At 53.7% G+C, this 24,995-nt stretch overlaps 1 protein-coding gene across 8 annotated transcripts in view; it reads right to left on the reverse strand.

The window, feature by feature from the left end:
* Positions 1-305: 305 nt before the first annotated feature.
* LOC105486735 (unc-13 homolog A) overlaps positions 306-24,995 on the reverse strand; it is a 92,114-nt gene continuing 67,424 nt past the window's right edge. For 4 of the 8 annotated variants that reach the window (XM_071086776.1, XM_071086774.1, XM_071086775.1 and 1 more), the window contains 10 exons: positions 24,304-24,427; positions 21,309-21,347; positions 20,173-20,202; positions 18,096-18,152; positions 17,613-17,693; positions 16,894-17,041; positions 15,597-15,653; positions 10,403-10,495; positions 8,586-8,745; positions 2,476-5,323 (listed from right to left, as the gene is read on the reverse strand). In XM_071086776.1, the coding sequence (XP_070942877.1) occupies positions 5,023-5,323; positions 8,586-8,745; positions 10,403-10,495; positions 15,597-15,653; positions 16,894-17,041; positions 17,613-17,693; positions 18,096-18,152; positions 20,173-20,202; positions 21,309-21,347; positions 24,304-24,427 (1,090 nt within the window). In that variant the 3' untranslated portion in view covers positions 2,476-5,022. Of the gene's footprint in view, positions 5,324-8,585; positions 8,746-10,402; positions 10,496-15,596; positions 15,654-16,893; positions 17,042-17,612; positions 17,694-18,095; positions 18,153-20,172; positions 20,203-21,308; positions 21,348-24,303; positions 24,428-24,995 lie in introns of all 8 variants that reach the window. The other 4 variants (XM_071086778.1, XM_071086777.1, XM_071086779.1 and 1 more) reach the window with 3 other exon arrangements.

Genomic DNA, 24,995 nt, shown 5'->3' on the forward strand with positions numbered 1-24,995 from the left:
TCCCAGCTACTCGGGAGGCTGAGGCAGGAGAATGGCATGAACCTGGGAGACGGAGCGTGCAGTGAGCTGAGATCCAGCCACTGCACTCCAGCCTGGGCAACAGAGCGAGACTCCGTCTCAAAAACAAACAAACAAACAAAAAATGGAGATGACTCCAGTCGTGGATGAGCCACATTCACTGGCAAGCAGTGTGTTCTACTGAGTCTGCAGGTGCTAAACGTACGTGAGAGTTTTCGTTGTTGTTGTTTGTTTGTTTCTGCTGATAAAGGAATGCGAGGAGGCAACCACGTGTCGGAGGCTGTGTGTGGTTTTTCTTTTTTTAATGTCTGCTGTTAATAAAATATTTTTACAGAGACCAAAAAGTCAGAATAGTGCAAAACATCTCAACACCATGCATTCATGACCACTTCTCGTTTGTGTTAAACATTTGTTCCAAGTCACATATTTACAGAGAAATGAAGGCGTCTGTGCAGACACCGGACCGACGGGGTGGAATCAAAACAAAACAAAAAACAAACAACGCTTTGATTTCACATCTGCAATCACATGCTAAGAGAAGTTGTGTGGAGGGGAAGCGTCCCCGGACTGCTTGGCCGGTTTGTGGGGGTCTGAGGGAGCACGAGACAGGGGTGGACAGGGGTCAAACACCCCTGGCTGTGTGGTCAGGGATGATCAGGGGACCCTCCGCCTGTGACCTGTGTCTCCAGAGAGCCACTATGGCTGGACGGGGGTAAGGGGGTGGGGTGTTACTTGACACAGTCAACTTGATTTTTCTCTAAAACAATAAAAGGCAAAGAGAAAAGCAACACGTGTCAGCAAAGACGACTTTGGTCCTCAACGATTCTTAGGAAAGGATTCTGGGGAGCAGAAGGGGTTGTGATCCGGGACCAACGCCCTCCCCCCAACTTCCCCAGGGTGGCAGAGTTCCGGGAGGCCCCAGGTTGTCCCCATCTGCAAAATCGACAGCACATGGGGTAGGGGTCGGGGACAGAAAGGCTCTAAGATCCCAGCCGAGAGAGGTCCCAAGGATTTCTAGTTGGGTGTTTAGTTTTTTGCATCTCTGATGGGGGCATGGTGAGGTCTCAGGCTCTGGCACCTGAGAGAGGAATTGGGGGCATGGACAGGCACCTCCTCATTTTATGCAAATCATTCGAGGACAGACTGGTGACAATGGACAGAGCCTTCTTTCCTCGGGACACCCTCTTTACTTCCCCCGACACCCCCTGCCCTGGTCTCTGCATTTCTCTTTCTCTGTATATTTCCACCTCTATGTCTCTCTCCGTTCTCATCAGGGCGTGATCTCACTCTCTCTGTGCTTTCTACTCTTTCTCTATTCCTCTTGGTCAGGGGACTTTGACTCTGAGGCATCCCTCAATGTTACCCCTTTAATCCCTGCCCTGCCACAGGCCAACCCTCTTGTGCTGTTTCCCTGATTCATGGAAATCTGCGGCCAGCTCCTTGCATAAAGTGAGGTCCAGGGTTCAGAATCCTGGAGGTGTCATCCAAGGCTGGGCTCTGTGGCCACTTGCTGGGTGGCGATGGGGAAAGCCCTGCTCCTCTCTGGGCTTTGTTCTGCCAATCCAGGAACTTCCTGATTTCAAAAGGCTTTCAGCCGCCTGGACTCCTTGTCTTGTCTCTGTCCGTGTCTCAGCCGTGTCCACTCTCTGTCCCATGTGTTGGGCTCAGACACCTCCTATGTGCCCAGGTCCGTGTGGAAGGGGAAGGTTGGTATGGACAGACATGGACAGATACACATGCAGATGTGTATTCTCGCACTGACACTGCCCCAACACATAATTCCACTAGGCACAGACTCCCTGCCATCCACCTGTGCCCAACCTGTGCTAGGTAAAGTTGGGGGTCCTGAGAGGCCTCAGACCCCAGTCTGGGAGAAACAGAGCTGAAGAGAGAAACCCCAGTCCCATGGCATCAGGCTGGACTGGAGGAGGGATGGAGGCTGGGAAAGTCCTGAGGGGAAGGAAGGAGGGTTTTCTCCAAGAGGGATTTTCATGATGGGTTTCAAAGGATGAATAGGAGTTCTCTGGGAGGGAAAGAAAAGAGGGTGGAAATTGCAAAAACAGTTCTAGCCTGGGAGGCAGGAAAACTCATTCAACAAATATTCCCTGAAGCTTGTTTCCTTCACATGCCTGAGCCATTCTTGGGGAACCCTAAACACACACACACACACACACACACACACACACACACACACGTCTTGACCAGAAAGACTCCTAAGGAATCTTTTGGGAAATATCCTGACTATCTCAGGCAGCTCAATTTCCCCATTTCTTTCCAGCCATCCAAAAATGTTCCAGGTCACCCTCACCACAGGTCACAGATCACTTCCCCTTTGGGCTCTACGGGTTACAACCCTGAATCATCCATCCACCCGACCCCCACCCTCAGGCATGGCATGGTCCGAAATTCACATCTGCTCCTCAGCCCATATTACAGTCACATAAGCTTATCCCTGGCTACAGCTTCCCAAATCCTTTATGAGAATTTGCATTTTAGCCTTTGGTTCAGAACCTCCAGTTACCTGCATCTGTCTGAATTTAGGGGACACGCAACACCTTCAAGCAAATTAGAAAGTGGCGCCACTTCTTCCAGACACTTGGGCCATTCACATGTTGGGACACCAAGGTCATAAACATACAACACTCAATGTCTAGGATTTGCACGTGGCCTTCTTAGCGATGCCAAACCCTTGGGCAGTGTGCAACTGGGACAACTGTACTCAGCAGCCATGGAGCTCATCTAAGCGCAGGATTTTTTTTTTTTTTGGGGGGGGGTAGAGGGGAGGGAACGGAGTATTGGTCTGTTACCCAGGCTGGAGTGCAGTGGTGTGATCTTGGCTCACTGCAACCTCTGCCTCCAGGGTTCAAGCAATTCTCCCACCTCAGTCTCCTGTGTAGCTGGGATTACAGGCATGCACCACCACACCCAGCTAATTTTTGTATTTTTAGCAGAGACAGGGTTTCACCACGTTGGCCAGGCTGGTCTCAAACTCCTGACCTTAAATGATCCACCAGCCTCAGCCTCCCCAAAATGCTGGGATTATAGCCATGTCCACAGTTATAGGTGTCTTTTCAATACAGCCTTCAGAATCTTTCCAATAATCCATTTCAGTGTCTCCAAAGCACCCCCACCCCTCCTCACTGGTTTTAGTCTTCACAAAACAGCTTTTGCAGGCTGGAATCCAATCTCTCCCCAGCTTAAACATCTCCTGGAGCTCCCCGACTGTCTTAGAATAAAAGTGAAACTCCTCAGGACAGCGTACAAGGTCCTGCCTGGTCTGATGCTTCTGCAGATCTCCCCAACCCCAAGGCTCGTCATGATCCCCCTTGCTGGCTCAGCTCCAGCTGTGCCACCTTTCTCCTTGTTTCAACAGTTCTCCTCTCCTGGCCTTTGCACATGCTGTTCCCAGGCCTGGAGCTCTTTTCTCTCTAGTAAGTGGTTCCCTCTCATTCTTCACCTCAGAAAGCCTCCCCATCTGATGTTCCATCCTCCAGGAACCCAGCTACTCATCTCACCCCGTTTTCATTTCTCCCTAGCACAGCAAAATCTTGTCTTTCTCAATCCAGCAGAAAAAGGCGTGCCATACGAGCACGAGGAAAAGCAGATCCCAGAGCAAATATGGTCCACACTGAACTTTCCCCTAAGGTCCTGTGTGCACAAGGTTAACTGCAGCCAAGTCACTGCAACTTTGCTTACTGGAGAAAGAGCTTCCAGCAGGCTAGAGGGCCATCTGAGGTATCCTGTGGCTTGGGTGTTTGAATCAATAAATAGGATCTTGGAGACTAAGCTCTCACTGTGTTTGGGTTTCTCTCTCTCTCTCTCTCTCTTTCTCTCTCTCTCATTCTCTCTCTCCCCCCTAGAGTTTCTGGTCTCTTTCTGTTCTTTCCTATTTGGAAAATTCTGGGAAAGGAAGAAGGGGTGGAGAAACCTGGGACCAGGGGATCCCAAATTCTCTTTTGTGGTGGAAGGTCCTCATGGCATCCCCCATGGAGTGCCAGGAGAAAGGACTGAGGGCAGGGGTCTTGCTTGGCAGCCGGAGAAGGAAAGGCAAAGTAGGGGTCTTGGCCTGGAACTCCCACCCCTTGGAGGAGGCCCCCGAGGGGGAATTAGCAGCAATAGGGAGCTGTGTCAGGTCATCCCGATCTCAGCCCACCCTTTCATGGGGCACACAGGCCTAAGGGAGAGGAATAGAGGGTATGGCACCTGGAACCTCGGCCAAGTCTCAAGCAGCTCTTTGAGCCTCAGTTTTGCCATCTGTCAAATGGGTGTGTTGAAATCTATGATATGAGGACTGGGTTTGTTGGGGGAGAGGGAGAGGCAAACTCCCAAAGGGAAGTAGGGGCAGCGTGGGTGCCCCAGAGCCGTCCCCTCGGCCCCCAGGGTTTGGGCGCCCAAGGGCGCATGTGCTTTTGAAATCCCATCCTCCCCCCTCCCCCCATTTATTTTTTGCACAAACATCTAAAGGTACTCCGGTATTCCGGGGCCCTCCAACCAGAATCCTGGTCCCTCCAGTCCCCAGATCACCTAGAGGGGCCCTCCAGGGAGCTCTATCCCTTGCCCAGGGCCCCCCCCTTGAGGGAGCTGAGATTTCCATACTTGGCAATTGGTCTGGGGTCCCAGGGGTCTGGGTCCCGTCTTATGGCTTTTCCAGGGGACAGGAGGCTGTGCCTCCCAGTACCGGAGCGCCGGGATGTGGCCTCCTCCATGGGGACGAGGTTTCCCCCATCCCAGCTCAAAATGCCCCCTAGATGCTGGGGGCGTGGCCTCAAGTTGGGGATGTGGCTTCTTCCTTCATCGCGCCCTTGGGCGTGGCCTCCCGAGAGGGCGGGGCATCCTCCATTCCTAATTCTCCAAAAGGGAGAGCTCAGTCAAGGGCGTAGGCGCAGCCCACCCTCGGCGTGGTCTCCCGAGCCCCGCCCCTGGGGAGGTCCCACCGAGACGCAAGCCCCTCCCCGCCCAGCGCCCTCCGCGCAGGCGCAGTGCCGCTCGGCCGCCCGCCCCGCGCTAAGGCGCAGGCGCGGCACCACCCTCCTCGGCTGAGCGCGTGTCCGACTTGAGTTTCACGAACTCTTTGGCCACCTCGTCGTTGCTGCGCTGCGAGAGGATTCGCAGGACCGTGAGGCCGGTGTCGTCCATGTGGATGCGACGGCCTAGCGGCAGCCAGCAGGCGGCGCTCCCGCGCTGGGCCAGCTCGCGCAGCTGCAGCACGGCCAGCCCCACCGTGCGGTCCTCGCGCGCGAAGCAGTAGTCCTTGACGCACACCTGCAGCTCGTAGCACTCGGGGCCCGCGTCGGCGCTCAGCGTACTGCGGGGGGCGGGGGGAACGAAAGTCAGGCCACACCCACAGTGATGCCCCGCCCCCACCGCATTTGCTGGCCACGCCCACGCCCGGGAGGACGACCCCGGGGTACCCACACCTGTCACCTCCCACGCTACGCTAGCCCCGCCCCTGCCCCGTTACGTGCCCTACAACCCTGCGCTTGGCCATGCCCACAACAGCTGATCTCGAGCTGGGCCATACCCATGCCTTTTTGTCCCGTTTTTCCACCCACGGATAAATGACCGCATAGTTTTACTCCAGCTCCCGCCCCTCTAACCCTTTCCTCAGACACCGCCCCGCAAGGCCATGGCCGCACCCTGAGATACCCGCGCCTGTGCCCTCTGCCGCGGGCCCCGCCCCTAATGTCCCATCCAGAAGCTCTTTAACCAGGCTCTCCTCTAGACCCACGACGTGGCCCTTTCCCCAGCCCCCCACACCCCCAGCCCACCCCTCTTACTTCCAAGATGCCCTCCAGACATGAGCTTGCCCTGGTGCCTCACCATGGGTGACACCACCGCCCGCATGCCCCTCACCTGTGCTCCTGCTCCTAAGCAGTCCCAGTGACCTGCCCTGACGCCGGCTGGATAAGAGCCCCTCCTACAGGGCCACGCCGCCCAGCTGCTCCCTCTTGTCCCCCTCCCAGGTTGCACCTCTATCCCTGAAGTACTCCGGCCCACCCTGGCTGACATCTGACCTCCCACTAGACCATGCTTCTCCTCCTGAGTATTCCCTAAGGGGGCCAATCGCCCCAAAACCTTCTGACCAAGCGCCCTGTGCTGACATGACCTGGAACTGGCTTCAATCTTGTCCCATAAGAGCTCCCAGCCCCCCAGATGATACCAGCTAACCAGCTCTGATTTACCGTTACCTCTGTGCATTTTTATGTATTTATTTTATTTTATTATATTTATTTATTTTTTGAGCGGGCGTCTTCCCGTCACCCAGGCTGGAGTGCAGTGGCACAATCTCGGCTCACTGCAACCTTTGCCTCCCGGGTTCAAACGATTCTTCTGCCTCAGCCTCCCTAGTAGCTGGGATTACAGGCATGCACCACCACCCCCGGCTGATTTTTTGTATTTTTAGTAGAGATGGGGGGGGGGGGGATCTCACCATGTTGGCCAGGCTGGTCTCGAACTCCTGACCTCAGGTGATCCACTGCCTTGGCCTCCCAAAGTGCTAGGATTACAAGCGTCAGCAACTGTGCCTGGCCCATAGATTTTTGGTTTTTTAAAGACAGGGTCTCGCTATGTCGGTCACCCAGGCTGGAGTACAGTGGCACAATCATAGCTCATTACAGCCTTAAACTCCTGAGCTCAAGCGATCTTCCTGCCCCAGTCTCCCAGGTAGCTGGGACTACTTTTGTCTGCACTTTTGTCCCCCAAGAACATCCAACATTGCCCTGCCCCAGTGCTCTATGAGGCTGACACTTGACCCAAGGATCCAGCCCACATGACCCCAACTATACCTCTGCTAACCACCACCATCTAGCCCCGTGAACAGACATTTTTTTTGAGACAGTCTTCTTGCTCTGTCGCCCAGGCTGGAGTGCCATGGCACAATCATGGCTCACTGCAACCTGTGTCTCCTGGGTTCAAGCGATTCTCATACTCCTTACCCTCTGGAGTAGCTGGGATTACCAGCGCCTGCCACCACACCCGGCTAATTTCTGTATTTTTATTTTTATTTTTTTATTTTTATTTATTTATTTTTTTGAGACAGAGTCTCGCTCTGTCGCCCAAGCTGGAGTGCAGTGGCCGGATCTCAGCTCACTGCAAGCTCCGCCGCCCGAGTTTACGCCATTCTCCTGCCTCAGCCTCCCGAGTAGCTGGGACTACAGGCGCCCGCCACCTTGCCCAGCTAGTTTTTTGTATTTTTTAGTAGAGACGGGGTTTCACCGTGTTAGCCAGGATGGTCTTGATCTCCTGACCTCGTGATCTGCCCGTCTCGGCCTCCCAAAGAGCTGGGATTACAGGCTTGAGCCACCGCGCCCGGCCTAATTTCTGTATTTTTAATTTTTTTTGAGTCTCGCTCTGTAGCCCAGGCTGGAGTGCAATAGCGCCATCTGGGGTCATTGCAACCTCCACCTCCTGGGTTCAAATGATTCTCCTGTCTCAGCCTCCCGAGTAGCTAGGATTACAGGCGCCCACCACAACACCCAGCTAATATTTTATATTTTTAATAGAGATGGAGTTTCACCACGCTGGCCAGGCTGGTCTCGAACTCCTGGCCTCAAGTGATCTGCCCAAGTTGGCTTCCCAAAGTGTTGAGATTACAGGTGTGAGCCACCATGCTCGGGCAGAGCAGACTTTTTTTTTTTTGAGATGGAATTTCGCTTTTGTTGCCCAGGCTGGAGTGCAATGGCTCGATCTTGGCTCACTGCAACCTCCCGGGTTCAAGCGATTCTTCTGCCTCAGCGTCCTGAGTAGCTGGGATCACAGGCGTGCGCCACCACACCCGGCTAATTTTTTTGTGCGTTTTTAGTAGAGACGGGGTTTCACCATGTTGGTCAGGCTGGTCTTGAACTCCTGACCTCAGGTGATCTGTCTGCCTCGGCCTCCCAGAGTGCTGGGATGACAGGCGTGAGCCACCACACCAAGCCAGAGCAGACATTTTTATGCTGTCCACATCATCAGCATCCTCTAGACCCTATCCTGATACCCGCAGCCTAGGCCCACTCCCAACTCCGAGAACCTCCATCCAGTGTGACCCCACCCCCATGCCTGGGATCCATCCACACTCCACTCCTGTCCCCAGAGCCGACTCCTCCAGATGGGCTGCCCCGACGGTTCTGACAAGGCTCAATGTGGACTCCAGTAGTCCCCACCCCCATGCGACCTCGGTCCTGTCCCCAGGTCCCTCAGCCCCCCACTCATAAGCCTCATCACTGCCACCCTCATTCCTTCACCAGACAGAGTCTCCAGCCCCAGCAATGGCCCTGCCCAACATGCACTTCCTACCCAGACTTTCCCTCCCCTCCACAAGTCTTCATCACGAAGTTACTCCACTCTACTCATTGCCTCCCCTGGGATCTGCCTGCTCCCAAAGGTGACCTCCATCCTCGTGTCCCCTCCCTGATGCCATTCCTGCACTACTAAGGTGTCTCCCTTTCCAGCACCCGCACCTAGAATGTGGCCTCTCCCATTCTCGGGCCCAGATCCCAGATCCCTCCTGCCTAGCTGGCTTTGGGGTTCACCTCGCGGATGCCCCCGCCCTTGCCCCCATGCTCTTCGCAGCATCCCAAACTCACAACTGGAAGCTCTCATTGTACTTGGGAGCCCAGCTATTGTTCTTGGATTTGGTCGCAAACTTGCGTTTCTTGTCGCTGAGCTGGGGCCCAATGATGTTGACCTCGATGAACGGCCGGAAGATGCCGGAAGTCTGCCATTTGAGGTCATTGGCAGCCACCACTGTTGGGGGAAGTAGAGGGTAAGACAGGTCAGGTTCTCCCAGTTGGAAAAAGTAAATGTTTGTGGCTCTCAAAACCTGCCCCAAGGCTGGGCGCAGTGGCTAACGCTTGTAATCCCAGCACTTCGGGAGGCAGGTGGATCGCTTGAGTCCAGGAGTTTGAGACCAGCCTGGGCAACATGGTGAAACCCTGTCTCTACGAAAAATACAAAAATTAGCTGGGTGTGGTAGCACATGCCTGTAGTTCCACATACTTGTGGGGCTAAAGCAGGAGGATTGCTTGAGCCTGGGAAGCAGAGGTTGCAGTGAGCTGAGATTGTGCCACTGCACTCCAGCCTGTGTGACAAAGCAAGATCCTGTCTAAAAAAAATAAAACTAAAAACAAAACAAAAACAGCTTCCGCGCCCACCAAAAACTATGTCTGAAATAAAGACTACATTTCCCAGCATTCCCATGCAGCTAAGTGTGGTCATATGACTATGTTTTGGCCAATGAGATGAGAGAAAAAAAATCATGTGTACTACTTCCCCACTGTAGTTTAAAAGGCCGGGAGTGAACCCTAAACTTTCCCCTTCCTCTAGCTGCAGTCTGCAATGCTTGTGGGGCTGAGCTCTTTATGAGCCTACAGTGGAGGGAAAACACATTTGAATCCAGGTGTGGTGGCTTACGTCTGCAATCCCAGCACTTTGGGAGGAAGGATTGCTTGAGGCCAGGAGTTTGAGACCAGCCTGGATACCAGAGTGAGACCCCATCTCTACAAAAATATAATTAAAAAAGTAGCCAGGTGTGATGCTGCATGCCTGCAATCCCAGCGACTCCGGAAGCGGAGGCAGGAGGATTGCTAGAGCCCAGGAGTTTGAGGCTGCAGTGTACTATAATTGCACCACAGCACTCCAACCTGGGCAACAGAGTGAGACTCTGGCCTCTAAAACAAACAAACAAACAACAACAACACATTAGGGATGAAAATGCAACAAAAGATGTCAGCAGCACAGATCACCAGCACCGCGAAGCCGTCGTATCAGCTTGAGGCTGGTTGCTCTTAGACTGTTACCCCAGAGGAAACCAATTCTATCATTTTTGTTCATTTGTTTACATGGAGTCTCACTCTGTCACCCAGGCTGGAGTGCAGTGGCGCGATCTCAGCTCACTGCAACCTCCACCTCCCGGGTTCAAGCGATCTTCCCACCTCAGCCTCCTGAGTAGCTGGGATTACAGGCGCACACCACCACACCCCGCTACTTTTTGAATTTTTAGTAGAGACAGGGTTTCACCACGTTGGCCAGGCTGGTCTCGAACTCCTGGCCTGAAGTGATCCGCCAGCTTCGGCCTCTCAAAGTGCTGGGATTCCAGGCCTGAGCCACCACACCTGGCCTAATTCTCTCTTATTTAAGCCACGTCAAAAACAACCCAATCTGTGTTCTAGTCAACAAAAGACAAGAAAAGGAAAGCAGGGCTGAGAGATGGAGAAAGTGGGATTCAGTCTTATAACACTGTTTACACTGCTGGATCCGGCCACGCCTGAAGGTGGTGACCTCTGGACATTTCCATTTCATGGACCATTAAACAACAACAACAAAAAAGGGTATTGCTTAAGCCAGTTTGAATTTGATTTCTGTTTTAGAACCTAGCAAGTCCCTCCCACCTCAGACCACTCACCTTTCACTGTGACCTTGTGTTCCCCAGTTCCTGGATGAGTAAACAGCTCAACGTGGACGGAGACTTCACCCACAGGGTCTTCTACACCCAAGCCTGGGCAGGGCAGGGGAGGATGGTCAGCATGAGCTCTGTTCTTTCCCACCCACCAGGAGGGACCTTGACGGCCTCCCACCCACCCGTGCTGGCGGCACCAGGTCATCAGCCCTGATAGGGAGGCACTGAGGGGGGCCGGGATGGGAGGTGCTCTTGGGAAGCCAAGAATCCTGGGTTCTGGCCTTTTACTGCCTTGCTGTGTGATCTTGGGTAGATCACTTAACCTCTCTGAGCCTAATGCAATTCTTTTCTTTTTTTTTATTCCATTGACTGCCATGTTGTCAAAATTCAGTCTTCACGTTACACTACATCTTGGCAACATCTGGCACCCTGGCCTCCTGTGGCTGTTTGTCCTCTTGGCTGCAACAACATCACCAACTCCAGATTCTCATCCTACATAGTTGTCACTCCTTCCAACCCCCTTTTGTCATTTTCTCCTCTGTGGGTCCTCAAACTAACCCTGCACCTCAATCTTTGACTCTCTTCTTTGTCTTCACTTCTTCCCTAGGTGCCCATAAACTGGAAAATCCTGCCAGCTCTACCTTCAAAATACATCCATATGTCTTTTACCTGTATCCTACACTTGCCCCCAGCATCCCATGCCTGGACTATCGCATTAGCCTCCTTACTGGTCTCCCTCCTTCCATTCTTTCATCGACTCTCAATATACCAGCCAGAAAAATCGTATTAAGTCAGAGCTTGTCGGCAGGGCATGGTGGCTCACTGCTGTAATCCAGCATTTTGGGAGAGTGAGGCAGGAGGCTCCCTTGAGCCCAGGAGTTTGAGACTAGCCTGGGCAACACGGCAAAACCCCATCTCTACAATAAATACAAAAATTATTGGCCATGGTGGCGCGTGCTTGTAGCCCCAGCTACTCTGGTGGCTGAGGTGGGAGGGACGCTTGAGCTCAGAAGTGTCCAGGCTGCAGTGAGATGAGATCGCACCACTGCACTTCAACCTGGGTGACAGAGTGAGACCCTGTCTCAGAAAATTAAAAAATAAATACATAAACAAAATTTAAAAGTCAGATCATGTCCCTCCTCTGCTCAAAACTTCCGTGGGTTGGGCAGTGGTGGCTCATGCCGTAACCCCAGTACTTTGGGGGGCTCATGCCTGTAATCCCAGCATTTTGGGAGGCCAACGTGGGCAGATAACTTGAGTTCAAGAGTTTGAGCCCAGGCTGGCCAACATGGTGAAACCCTGTCTCTACTAAAAATACAAAAATCAGCCGGGCGTGGTAGTGCACGCCTGTAATCCCAGCTACTTGGAAAGCTCAGACAGGAGAATCACTTGAACCTGGGAGGCAGAGGTTGCAGCGAGCCGAGATTGAACCACTGCACTACAGCCTGGGTGACAGAGAGAGACCCTGTCTCAAAAAAAAAAAAAAAAAAAAAAAAAAAAGAGAGAGAAAAGAAAATTAGCCGGGCGTGGTGATGCGTGCACCTGTAGTCCCAGCTGCTTGGGAGACTGAGGCAGGAGGATCGCCTAATCCCAGTAGGTTAAGACTGCAGTGAGCTATGATCCCGCCACTGCACTTGGGCCTGGGTGACAGAGTAAGACTGTATAAAATGGAAACAGAACAAAGCAAAAACAAACTCTTCCATGGCTCCCACCTCACTCTGAAATAATCAAAGTGGTTTTTGCGATCTACAACACTCCTTCCAATAGTGGCCCTTTCCAGTAGGTTACTATTACCTCTCCCCACTCACCCCATTCTTGCCCTTGTTAACTCTGACCCAGCCCCACAGGTAACCTCATTGCATCACCTGGCTCAGAATCCTCATCCCTCCTGATGTGACAGCTAGTAGGAGCATATTTTATTTTCCTTACCCGTATTTCCCTTCTAGTGCAGAATCTTAAGTTTCTTTTCTTCCTTTTTTTTTTTTTTTTTTTTGAGACGGAGTCTCGCTCTGTCGCCCAGGCTGGAGTGCAGTGGCTGGATCTCAGCTCACTGTAAGCTCCGCCTCCCGGGATTACGCCATTCTCCTGCCTCAGCCTCCCGAGTAGCTGGGACTACAGGCGCCTGCCACCTCACCCGGCTAGTTTTTTGTATTTTTTTGTAGAGACGGGGTTTCACCATTTTGGCCAGGATGGTCTCGATCTCTTGACCTGGTGATCCTCCTGCCTCAGCCTCCCAAAGTGCTGGGATTACAGGCGTGAGCCACCGCACCCGGCCTTCTTTTTTGTTTTTGAGACGGAGTCTTGCACCGTCCCCAGGCTGGAGTGCAATGACGCAATCTTGGCTCACTGCAACCTCCGCCTCCCAGGTAAAGCAATTCTCCTGCCTCAGCCTCCTGAGTAGCTGGGATTACAGGCATCCACCCACACGCCTGGCTAATTTTTATATTTTTAGTAGAGATGGGGTTTCACCATGTTGGCCAGGCTGGTCTCAAACTCCTGACTTCAAGTGATCCACCCAACTCAGCCTCCCAAAGTGCTGGGATTACAGGCATGAGCCACCGCGCCCGGCCTCAACCCCTAATTTTTCCGTTCTGGAGTCAACAAGTTCCCTTGTCTGCTTGAATTGTGGTGTGGTGGGCTTCTGTGTGGAGTCACACGTGCCCTCCATGGTTCCAATGGGGATCATGGATGCGGCAGCCTATAAGAATCTCTCCCAGTCCTGCCTTCTGTGACTCAAAAGGGCATCCTGTGGGGCCTGTGGACCTGTGACCGCCAGCACCTCTACCAGCCCCTCCCCAGCCCCTACCAGGCAGCTCCCCACTCCTGGACCACCCCATGCACGGGGAGAAGAAGGGGAAAGTCAGAGGTGAGGGCGGGAAGTTGGGTCAGTCCAAGGCTGATTGGGTTACCTCGCGCTGGACAGGAAGTGACTGAGGGTTGGGAAGCACAGGGGCCTGGAGACCCCCATCACCCCAGGACTGGGGTATGTGGCCCCGGTCTTTGCTGCCCACCCAAGGCCGCCTTCCTTGTTGCCTCAGGCTCCCATTCCACCCCCGCCCCCCGCCACCAGTCACATGCTCAGCCGCCCTGCCCTCCCCCAGGCCGATGCTTCATAGCAAGCTCAATCCGGGCCAGACTGGGGTGCTGGGGGGAATTGGACAGTGGTGGGTCAGGTGAGGGGTCAGACCAAGGCCAAAGCTAGTAAGAAGGGGGGAGGGGGGCAGTGCTGGGTGCCCCCATCCCATGCTTTGCTGGCTCCATGAGGAAGGGTCTGTCCTGGGCCTCTCAGTGCTTCTTCCAACCCCGCTCCCCACTCCCCAAGTCCCGGGACTCCTGCAGGTGAAGGTTCCTCGGACAAGTGGTTGAATCTCCTTTGGCTCTCAGCATCTCATCTGTGGAATGATGGACCCCTCGTGGGGCAGTTAAAGAAATCTGTTTCAGATTCCCCAAGAAGGTTAGGCACGGAGGCTCATGCCTGTAATCCCAGCACTTTGGGAGGCCGAGGTGGGAGGATCATTTGGGGCCAGGAGTTTGACACCAGCCTGGGCAACATAGCCCAGGAGGTGGAGGCTGCAGTGAGCTGAGATTTCATCATTGCACTCCAGCCCGGGTGACAGCACCTGCCTCAAATTGAAAACAAACTGGTCAGGTGCTGGGATTACACCTGTCATCCTAGCACTTTGGGAGGCCGAGGCCAAGGCAGGTGGACCACTTGAGGCCAGGAGTTCAAGACCAGCCTGGCCAACATGGCGAAACCCCGTCTCTACTAAAAATACAAAAATTAGCCAGGTGTGGTGGTGCAGGCCTGTCATCCCAGCTACTCAGGAGGCTGAGGCACAAGAATCGCTTGAACCCAGGAGGCGAACGGAGGTTGCAGTGAGCTGAGATTTCGCCACTGCATTCCAGCCTGGGTGACAGAGTGAGACTCTGTCTCAAACAACAACAACAAAACCAAACATAGATTCTTCAAGAAATGCCTGGCACAAGGTCCTGCTCAGCGTTAGAACCTGATAAGTGTTCACTGTTTTCTATGCTAGGAAATGTGACATCAAATATATTAATGAGAACAATAATAATGGCCGGGCGTGGTGGCTCACACCTGTAATCCCAGCACTTTGGGAGGCTGAGGTGGGCGGATCACCTGAGGTCAGGAGTTCAAGACCGGCCTGGCCAACATGGAGAAATCTGTTTCTACTAAAAATACAAAATTAGCTGGGTGTGGTGGCGCATGCCTGTAATCCCAGCTACTTGGGAGGCTGAGGCAGGAGAATCGCTTGAACCCAGGAGGTGGAAGTTGAGCCAAGATTGCGTCATTGCACTCCAGCCTGGGCAACAAGAGCAAAACTCCATCTCAAAAAAAAAAAAAAAAAAAAAGAAAGAATGAAAGAACAATAATAACAGTGAGGAATTGCTGAGATCTTACTATCTGCCAGAAATCACTCTAAATGTAACTCCTTCAATCCTAAAAATAATCTCCTCAGCCTGGCATAGTGGCGCACACCTGTAATCCCAGCATTTTGGGAGGCCAAGGAGGAGGATCACTTAAGGCCAGGAGCTCAAGATGAGCCTGGACAACAAAGTGAGACTCCCTCTCTACAAAAAAAATTTAAAAATTAGCTAGCCATGGTGGCATGTGCCTGTAGTCCCAGCTCCTCGGGAGGCTGAGGCAGGAGGATCACTTGAGCACAGGAGGGAGGCTGCAGTGAGCAGTGATTGCACCACTGCATTGCAGCCTAGGTGACAGAAGGAGACCCTGTCTCTAAATAATAATAATATCGATAACAATAATCTTATGAAGTAGGGTCCTTGACTGTCCCCATTTTACAGATGAGAAAACTGAGGCTCAGGGAATCAGATTCTTGCCCAAGGTGCCTACCCATGGAGTGGCTGGGCTGGAATCACAGCCCAGCTCTTAATCTGACAGGTGCCTGTCCCGGGGTCCCAGGATCTGGCTTAAAAAAATGTGTCATTTCAGGAGAAATGAATTCTGGGATTGAATCACTTCTTCCCCATGTAGAACCAGCAAATCGTCCTTCCCCCTCACCCGCCTGGGCCCTCCAAGCTGCTCAGGCCTGGGCGGAAGCCCTGCAGGCCCCTGAGGCAGAAGGACGATCCTTTTACTAGCCGGGCCGGGAGGGGCGCAGGCACCGGGCACCAGGCGCGGGCGGCGGGCGGGCGGGCGGGCGGCGGAGGCACGTACCCTTCTCAGGATAAATGTCTTCACTAAGGGTAAACCTAGTACCTTTTCCACCATGGACTAATTGGGGGGTGGAGAGGGGAGAGAGGTGGGAAGCATGGGGAGCGGGGAGAGACGAGCCAGTGAGAGGTGAGGATGGAGGAGTGTGTGTGGAGCGGGCAAGGGAGGCGCGGAGAGGGGACAGCGAGTGAGAGGGAGGAAAAACAAGAGAGAGAGAAACGTCAGCTGCAGACAGACGGAGAGACAGACAGACAGCCTCCTGCTCCACGGACACCAGAGACACTAAAAGCAGCCAGGACTGGAAGGGAAGCTGAGCTCAGAGACCCAGCGCCCACGGAGGGCCCTGGGCTGGCTGGATCCGGGGGGAAGGGGGCCGTCGGAGGCCACAGGCCTTTACTCCCCTCGCCCCAGGCTGGGTGTCGATGGCGATTCTCCCTCTCCCTCCTGAGGTCAAGCTGCCAAACTTCTTGCCCTTGTTGGGACCAATTTTGAAAAGGGGGGCGGTCCCCAAGGAATCCCGCCCTCCATCCAGCCCCAGCTGCCGTGTGTGTGCACTCAGAGAGGGACAGGAGACCGAAGCAAAAGGCAGAGAGAAAGAGAGAGAGAGTTTGAGAAATGGGAACTCCCTCTCCGTCCAGCCTCCCCCACCAAGTCGAGGTCCCTCCCACCCTCGGGGCTGTCAATCATTCCTTAGCCCCATGACGTCACAGAGGTCCCTCCTCAGGGGACTTCAACCACTTCCTGGGACCATGAAGTCAGAGGTCCCACCCGTGGACCTGCCAATCATTCCTTGACCCCTTGACATCAGAGGTCCTGCTCATCCTGAGCTGTCAATCACTCCTGAAGTCTCCCAGAGCTGTCAACCACTCCCTGGACCCATGACTGTCCAGGTCCCTCAGGAGCTGACAATCATTCATTGGCCCTGGGACACCATAGATTTTCCCGGGAGATGACAATCACCTTGTGGCCCTACGAAGTCACAGGTTCCACACCTAAGAGTCATCAAGCCTGCCCTGGTCCTTGATGTCAAAGACATTCCATCCCAGAGCTGCCAATCATTGTCTGGCTCCAGGACATCACAGATTTTCCCAGGAGCTGACAATCACCTCCCGGCCTGTGACGTCAGAGGCCCCGCCCCCACGAACCTTTGATCACTCATTGGTCCCCGGACTTGGTGCAGAGATGTCAATTCCGCCCCATCCATGAGATCACAGGGGGAGTGAGCCGCACAGCCGCTCAGGCTTGGGGCGGGGCTGTCTCTGCGGAGCGGGAAAGGGTGATGGGGTCTGGGCGCCCTTACCCTGGGCCGATTGCGTCTGTACAAAGGTCTTAATGAGCAGGTCGGTGGCCTGTGTGTAGAGCGACAGGGCATAGCGCAGGGATTGCAGGTCCGGGCTCTTCTCCAGGAAGGTCTTCTTGAGGCCCACGCCACCCGCATGGAAATATTGCTGGGGAGGACAGGGTGGGAAGAGGTGAGGCTGGTGGGACGCTCTACCCACTCATAGGGCGGGGTAGCCCTGCTGTCACCACTCCCAATTCCTCCCGCTACTACTTTCTCACCTCTTCCTTTGCTTTGCCTGGTGAACTCCTATGCATTCCTCAGAACCCACCTCTCACATGCCCTCTTCCAGGAAGCCCTGGCTTCTCCCACCTTGGGTTCACCCAGCCCCCATCCTTCCCTCTACCCTTCTACACCTCAAGAAACGCCTGGCACAAGGTCCTTTACATCCTTCCCTCTATACCTTCTCACTCCTTGGGCTCCCCCAGCCCACATCCTTCCCTCTACCCCAAGCCTAATCCTACAAGGCTGAGGATGTCTGTATCCAGCCGTCTTCCCTGACCTGGGGCTCCTTAATGCTCCGGCATTAGCCAGCCCAGCTCTGGCACAGAAGAGGGAATGAGGCAGTGTTTATCAATTGAATGAATTAATGTGGGTCTGAGGCAAACCTAGGTCCATGACCACAGCAGCCACACCCTCTACACCCCCCACCTGGCATGGGGAGGGGTAGGGCCTCTCACCTTGATTGTGTCCAGGGCCAACTCAACCACCGCGCACTGCTTTGGGGTCAAGCTCTTGGCTTCTTCTCGTACCATGTGGTCCTGGATGGATGGGGAGAGGGGCCACGTGGGTGGAGTGGGCTCCACCTTCGGAATCTGTGCTTATGGGTCTCATCCCTGTTAAACTTGGAGGAGCTGGGCTGAGGGTCTACGTTTTCATCATCCCAGCACCCAATATGTGACTGGTACACAGCAGGTGCTCAACAAATATTTGTTGAACAAATGACTTGCCCTCTTGATCAAGTTGTACCTGAAGCTGAACCATTCACATCTTTCCGACACACTGGGGAGCAAATATCTTGTGCTTCAGTGAGTAGTTTCTGTCCTTTGAGCCTGTAATGCACGTCATCATCCTGCAAACCCTCCCCCAGGATGGTGGCAACCTGGAAGCCACATGAGTTTGGGGAGCAGTCCCTCACCCCATACTCTAGCCCCACTCCTCACCTTGAGTTTGGACAGCTGACCCAGCTCCTTGGCTGCATTGAAGATCATCTGGGTTCCCTGCGGGTAACAACAGACAGCTGGGTGAGGGCAGGGGCACTACAGCTGACACTCCAGCCCCAGAGACCATCTTGGTTCTTGCCCAAAGGCTCTGGGCAGGGCAATAATTGTGTCCCAGGGACAGAGGTCTGGAATTCCCCAGGAAGAACTGAGGAGGATGTGGTGACCTTGTCCCTGAAAATCCCAGTCCCATGGGGATAGTACCCACCCTCTCAGCCTCAACCAGGCTTGTGTAATGGGAGAAACAGACAGGGACCAGACTGTGAGGGGCAGTGGGTTGGGGGGGCCTCAGACGGTGGTGTTTGTGGGTATGGACAGGGTTTCCCAGGGAAAGGGAGCTTTGGGAAAACAAAAGGCCGGGCTGCGGTTTCAGAAAATGGCTCTGGTGAAACACTTCCTCCTCCTCAAGGAAGCATCCCCTCTGCAGGGAAATTTCCCCTGTAATCTGGAAGGACTTTCAGTCTGATTTTTTTTTTTTTTTTTTGAGACAGGGTCTCCCTCTGTTGCCCAGGCTGGAGTGCAGTGGCATGATCATAGCTCATTGCAACCTCAAACTCCTGGGCTCAAGCAATCCTCCTGCCTCCCCAGTAGCTGGGACTACACGTGTGAGCCACCATGTTCAGCTAATTTCTGAAAATTTTTTCATAGAGATGGGGTCTTGCTGTGTTGTCCAGGCTGGTCTTGAATTCCTGGGCTCAATTGATCCTCCCACTTCAGCCTCCCAAAGTGCTGGGATTACAGGCTTGAGCCACGTTGCCAGCCAGTCTGACCTCTTTTTTCTTGAGACGGAGTCTTGCTCTGTCGCCCAGGCTGGAGTGCAGTTGCGCAATCTCGGCTCACTGCAAGCTCCACCTCCTGGGCTCAAGCCATTCTCCTGCCTCAGCCTGCCGAGTAGCTGGGACTACAGGCGCCTGCCACCACGCCTGGCTAATTTTTTTGTATTTTTAGTAGAGACAGGGTCTCACCGTGTTAGCCAGGATGGTCTCCATCTCCTGACCTCGTGATCTGCCTTGGTCTCCCAAAGTGCTGGGATTACAGGCGTGAGCCACCATGCCCGGCCCAGTCTGACCTCTTAAAGGAAAAATCCTCCCTCTATACAAACACCTCCATATCCATCCTCCACCCCACTCCCAAACAGACACTGGCAAGATGGTGATGTGGTGATGGCTCTGACAAGCCAGATGGGCCTGGGTTCAAATTGCAGCCCTGCTGAGTGGCCCTGGGCAAGTCACTTAACCTCTCTGATCCTCAGTTTTCCCATCTAGATGGGGAAAATCATATCCACTTTGTGGCTTAGTCTGAACTAAACATGTCTTTGCTCAGTGTTCACTAATTATCACTTGGTCTCAAAGTCATGGGCAATGCTAAGGGAGACGGGGTCCCAGCCTGGAAGGCATGTCTCTAGCCCCCTCTCTCACTGTTGGATGGCCCCAGTCTTGTCCCTGAATACTCTGAGCCTCAATTCCCACCCTGGCTACCATGGATACCCATGGTAACTTGGGGGACAGGGTGGGGCTGAGTATTGAGGTAACGAGTCTCGTATTACTGGGTCCTGGGGTGGTCTGGGGGTCCTGGGTGAGGCTATGTGGGGAGGGGGCCCATTTACAGTGGGGAAATTTGAATGATGTTTATAGTCTACCAGCTGGCCACCTGGTCATTCCTACTAGTATTATTATTATCATCTTGGCTGTTACTATTCTTATTTCTTGTCGTGATCCTGAGGTTCTTACAAGGCACAGTTATTCAGGGGTCCAGCGAACTGGGCCTCAGTTTCCCCTGCTGGACCCACCTGTAGTCTGGCAGGGCTCAGGGGCCTTCCTGGGTACCCTCTGCCCTACCCACCAACCCCCCACCCACCACCCCAAACGAGCAAGCCAGACAGACAAAGGAAGAAGAGACCAACAGACAGTTTCACAGTACGCCCTCGGACGGCACGAACCACAGAGGTGGAAGGGGGCACAGGGGTGGGGTGGAGGGGAGTGGGGTGGGAGCCAGACAGACAGTGAGAGGCCGGTCTTACGTCTGAGTGGCTTGGCAATTTCACCCTGCCCTGTGGAGAGAATCAGGTGGAGGTCAGAGTTCTGGTGACTGCTGGGAGGATACTCAGTGGGACTTCCCTGCCCCCTCAAAGCACAGTCTCACTTCCCAGCCCAGGAGCTCCTCCCCAGGTCCTGAGTCTAATGGTGGGCCCCCTCCCCAGCTAGCACCTCCTCTTGTCCCCCAGCGGGGGTTTAGGGGTCAGACTCCTTGACTGCCAGAACATGCTCAGGGTGCCCAGGAGGCTGGAAGCAGCCTCATCCCACAGTCAGCCTGCCCCAAGATGGGGCACCTGGGGAGGTGGGGAGATGAGACAGGGCTAGGAATCTCTCCTCCTCCGTTCCCTAAGGGGCTGCCCCTATATCCCAGCACCCGAGTCTACAAAAAACATACTAACATATACTGTAAGTTCACTCAATGCTGAAGAATCCATACACTAAACTACATACGTGCACTCCTAAACACTTGCAGGCATGTGCACAATCACACACATAAACCCACACACTCTTGACCCCACACGGATTCACATCCACATATAGGGTGCCTGGACACTGAATATGCCCCCCAGAGGGCTGGCGGAGAAAGTAGAGAATGTGTGAATCCCTGTGACCCACATTCACAAAGCTATGTACTCCATTTATATGCACAAAGGTACAACAATATCTTCTGCACAAGTGCACAGCAAGACAGCTGCTTGCGTGTTGCTGTAGCTCCCATCTCCTTAACAACAAGCACGCACTAGCACAGCAACAAAAAATATTTCTACATAAAAAACAACACGTCTCAATCCAGGGTGGCGATCCAGCGTATAGGCTCCTCAAGAAGTCACAGAATTTCAGCTGAGCCCAGGGCTCAGATGAGCCCTGTGGGTACTACTGTGGGAGGATGGGAGCTGTTTGTGCACACACATTAGTTCACATGTGCACACACACTGCATGTTCTGTCCCTGGAGAATCACTTCATCTCTGACTTCTGGATTTGCAGGACTTGGTTAGGACAGCTATCTCCTACCCATGACCCCCAGCTGCCCTTCCTGCCTAGGTGCACAGACACACACACATGCACACGCACGCCCAGACACCGGAGCTCAGGGCCTCAGTGAGACGAGGCCCTCATTACCTTTTCTAATCCCTTGCCATGTTTTCTCAAGAGGTTCCCCTGCAGAGACAATGTTACAGGGTGATCAACCTGGCACGTCGTGCAGGGTGGGAACCTGGGATGCTCACAGGAATATTCACGGGGATGGGGGAATCCACACAGCACAGGGGACTTGACTGGGTTGCATGGGGATAGTGTGTTTGTGTGTGTGTGTGTGTGCACGTGTGGGCACACTTTAATGACTGACTCTTAAATGGTGTGAGTTAGAGACAGGAAAGAGAGAGAGAAAGATACAGATACAGAGCTAGAGAAAGCCAGAAAGAAGGGAAATAAGTCACTGCCAAAATAAAATCCATTTACATTTACTGTACACATGAGACCCTTGGTTCTTGGGTTAACAGGAAAGCAAATGTGCTGCATATTCAGACAGATCTGAATTTGAATCCTGACTGGCATATATTTACTATATGACCTTGAACAAGTGACTCCTCTCCGAGCCTCAGCTTTCCTCATCTGCAAAATGGGGATAATAATATCCACCTCACTCAAAGGGTAATCATGAAGGTGAGCTGAAACAGGGGCTATGAGAAGGTCTGGCATATGGGGAGTCATTAAATGTGAATTCCTTTATCCCCCTGCCTACAAATGCATTGCCTGTGGTCAGGTATGCTGCCACCAAGTGGTTATAGCCAAAGACCCAGGCTGCAGCTACCAGGAAGTAAGCACTTGTAAACTTTTGACAAAGTGAAATCTTGTAACAGCCTTGTCTTGCCCACAAAGGGAAAATCTGAAGTTGTTTTGTCTCTGCTCTCATACATGTCTGCATATCACCACCACCATCACCACCACCACCACCATTAGCTCTGATTTAGCGATCACTGCCTCTGGGCCAGTCACTGAGAGTGCAGTGGCGGGATCTCAGCTCATTGCAACCTCCACTTCATGGGTTCAGGCAATACTGAGATGAGTATTTTAATGCATCATGCCAGTAGGTTCTTAGAACTACCCTCAGGGAGGTGACACAATGAGCCCCATTTTCCAGACAAGAAAACAGAGGCTGGGAGGTCAAGTGACTTCCCAAGGTCACAGAGGGGGAGTGGCTGGGCTAGGATTTGACCCCAAATCTGCCTGACCTCAAAGCCATGACAAAAGTCTCCCACTTGGTCAACTGGGTGTATGTCTGGGATTGGTGTGTGTCGGTGTGGATGGCGGGAGTTGGGTAGGCAGGGTGTTGGGGCACCAAGGAATGGTCTGGAGCATGGAATTGCAGAAGAATCAGAAGTAGAGACCCTCATGGTGGGGACCTGCATTCTGAGAAGCTGCTGACAGTTCAGAGCCCAAAGAGGAGGTCAGAGGAATCCTGGGGTTGATCCTCTTTCTAGCTTCAAGGCATCTGGTGACATTTGGGCCCAGGAGCAAGGTTGGATTCTACCCTTAGATGGCAGGTCCGCTGCGAAGGAGGAGCTGGGATTTGGGTTTGGAAGCCGGTAAGGGGGGCTCCTCTGGACTTCAATGGAACAGAGAGGGTAGGCGTGGTCTCCTTCCCTCCCAGCCCCGCCCCCACCCCATGCCCCGCCCCAGACAGACACAGGCACATCTAGGCGGGAGGAAGGATGGTGGGTGAGGAGGGGGCGCTGGGTGGGTGGGGAGAGGGGTGCAGCGACGCGGTGGGCTGAGTCCAGACACAGAGAGGACGGACAGACAGACGGACAGACGGGCCTCTACTTACGATCATCTGTCAGCCGTGATGGGGGCGGGGCGGTGGGGGAGGGGGGAATAAGGTACCATGAGTCTCCCGGGAAGGCCAGGGAGGGGGCAGAGATGGCAGCACGGAGGGGCAAGACCCCTACCCCAGCCCAGCCCAGAGGAGATGGGAGGATGGGAAGTCCGAGCCTCCCCCACCATCGTCGCCTATCTATGGCCCCCACGCACCCTTCCCAAGCCTCCGTGGTCCACCTGGGAAAGACCTCCCCACTCCGCAACGTGCCCACAGCCCAAGTGCCATTGCTGTCCTCAGGTTCCTGACGCCTCCCGGAGGGACCCACGCCCAGCTACATCCCTCTACAGATGTCTGGGTCCCCCTGGTCCCTGGAGATTATGGCCTCTGGTCTATCGGTCCTGGTCTGTGGATGGCCACTGACCTCTGCTTGACCTCTTTGACCTTGGATGCCCTCCATGACCTCTGGCTGACCTCCAGGAGCCCCCTGGTCTATTGATCTCTGATCTTTGAAGTCCATGGTATCCCCCTTCTTTGGCTTTTGAATGAGCCCCAAAGCTCTTAGAAAAACCCATTGATGTCTATGCCTTCTTCTTTTTTTTTTTTTTTGAGACAGGGTCTCACCCTGTCGCCCAGGCTGGAGTGCAGTGGCACCATCTCAGCTCACGGCAGCCTCTACCTCCCAGGTTCAAACAATTTTCGTGCCTCAGTTTCCCAAGAAGCCGGGAAAACAAGCATGCGCCACCACATCCAGCTAATTTTTGTATTTTTAGTAGAGATGAGATTTCACCATGTTGCCCAGGCTGGTCTCAAACTCCTGACCTCAAGCAATCTGCCCGCCTCAAACCTCCCAAAGTGCTGGGATTGCAGGCATGAGCCACAGTGCCTGGCCAATGTGGGCCTTCCGTGACTCAAGGATAACCTTGATCCTGAAGCTGACTTGTTTTCTAGATGACCTCTGACCTCTGAATGCTATTTTGACCTACATGTGACCTCTATGACTTTAGCGGTCTCTTGACTCTACCTGATCTCTTCGACCCTGGAGAAACCACAATGGACTCTGAATGATCTCTTTAACTCTTCGATGATCTTTAACCCCCATGTGACCTCTCTGACCTCTGAATGGCCCCCCACTGACCTCTGGTGGCTTCCATGACCCTTGGATGGCCCTTGAGCCTGGATGACCTCTCTGAGACCGGATGCCTTTGTTTTCAACCCCCAGCCTCTAGGCACCAAGTTTTCTGGGCTCCCCCCAGGGATGTGACCCAAATATCCCCACGGGCCCCCTGTAGCTCTCACCGTCTGGTCGGTGAGGGGTGGCAGGACGATGGTTTTCTCCATAGTGTTCATAACCAGCTTCCACAGCTCCTTCAGCACTCGCTTCAGCACCGTCTTCTCACAGATTTTGGCAAAGAGGGTCAGGCTGGGGACGAGGGGCAGGTCTGAGAGAGGGCCCAGTTGGCCCCAACCCACAGATCCCCTTCCCTTAACAGGTGGGCAAGGCATTCCACAGATAGGAAAGAGGGCCCACAGCCTGTACAGGGACCCCTGGGTGGTTTGATGGGGCTATGATATCTGATGCATGAAGAAAAGAGTGAGTGGTGGTTGGACTGGTCAGCAGGGACCAGATGGGAAAGGGCCTCAATGTCTGCGAGGAAGGCTTAGGCCTTATCATGAGGATAGGGGTAGTGGGGAGCCATGGAGTGTTCAAGAGGGAGACACAGCCAGACTTTCATGTGTGAAAGAACAGTGTGGGGGAGGAACTGAAACAGGAAGGATGGAGATCAGGGACTAGGAGGGAGAAGGCCACGCCCAGGAGGAACAGGAGGGGAATGGTCAGAGGGCAGACTTGAAAGAGAAAACAGCAAAGAAATCGTGGTTGGATGGATAGGGGTTGAAGGAGACAGGCAGTCCACCATGATCCATCTGCCAACTGATCCAGTCACCCACCAATCCATCCCTCCTCCAGTGGTCCTTAATTCTCTATTTCT

This window comes from Macaca nemestrina, chromosome 20 (assembly GCF_043159975.1).
Source record: "Macaca nemestrina isolate mMacNem1 chromosome 20, mMacNem.hap1, whole genome shotgun sequence".
NCBI lineage: Eukaryota > Metazoa > Chordata > Mammalia > Primates > Cercopithecidae > Macaca > Macaca nemestrina.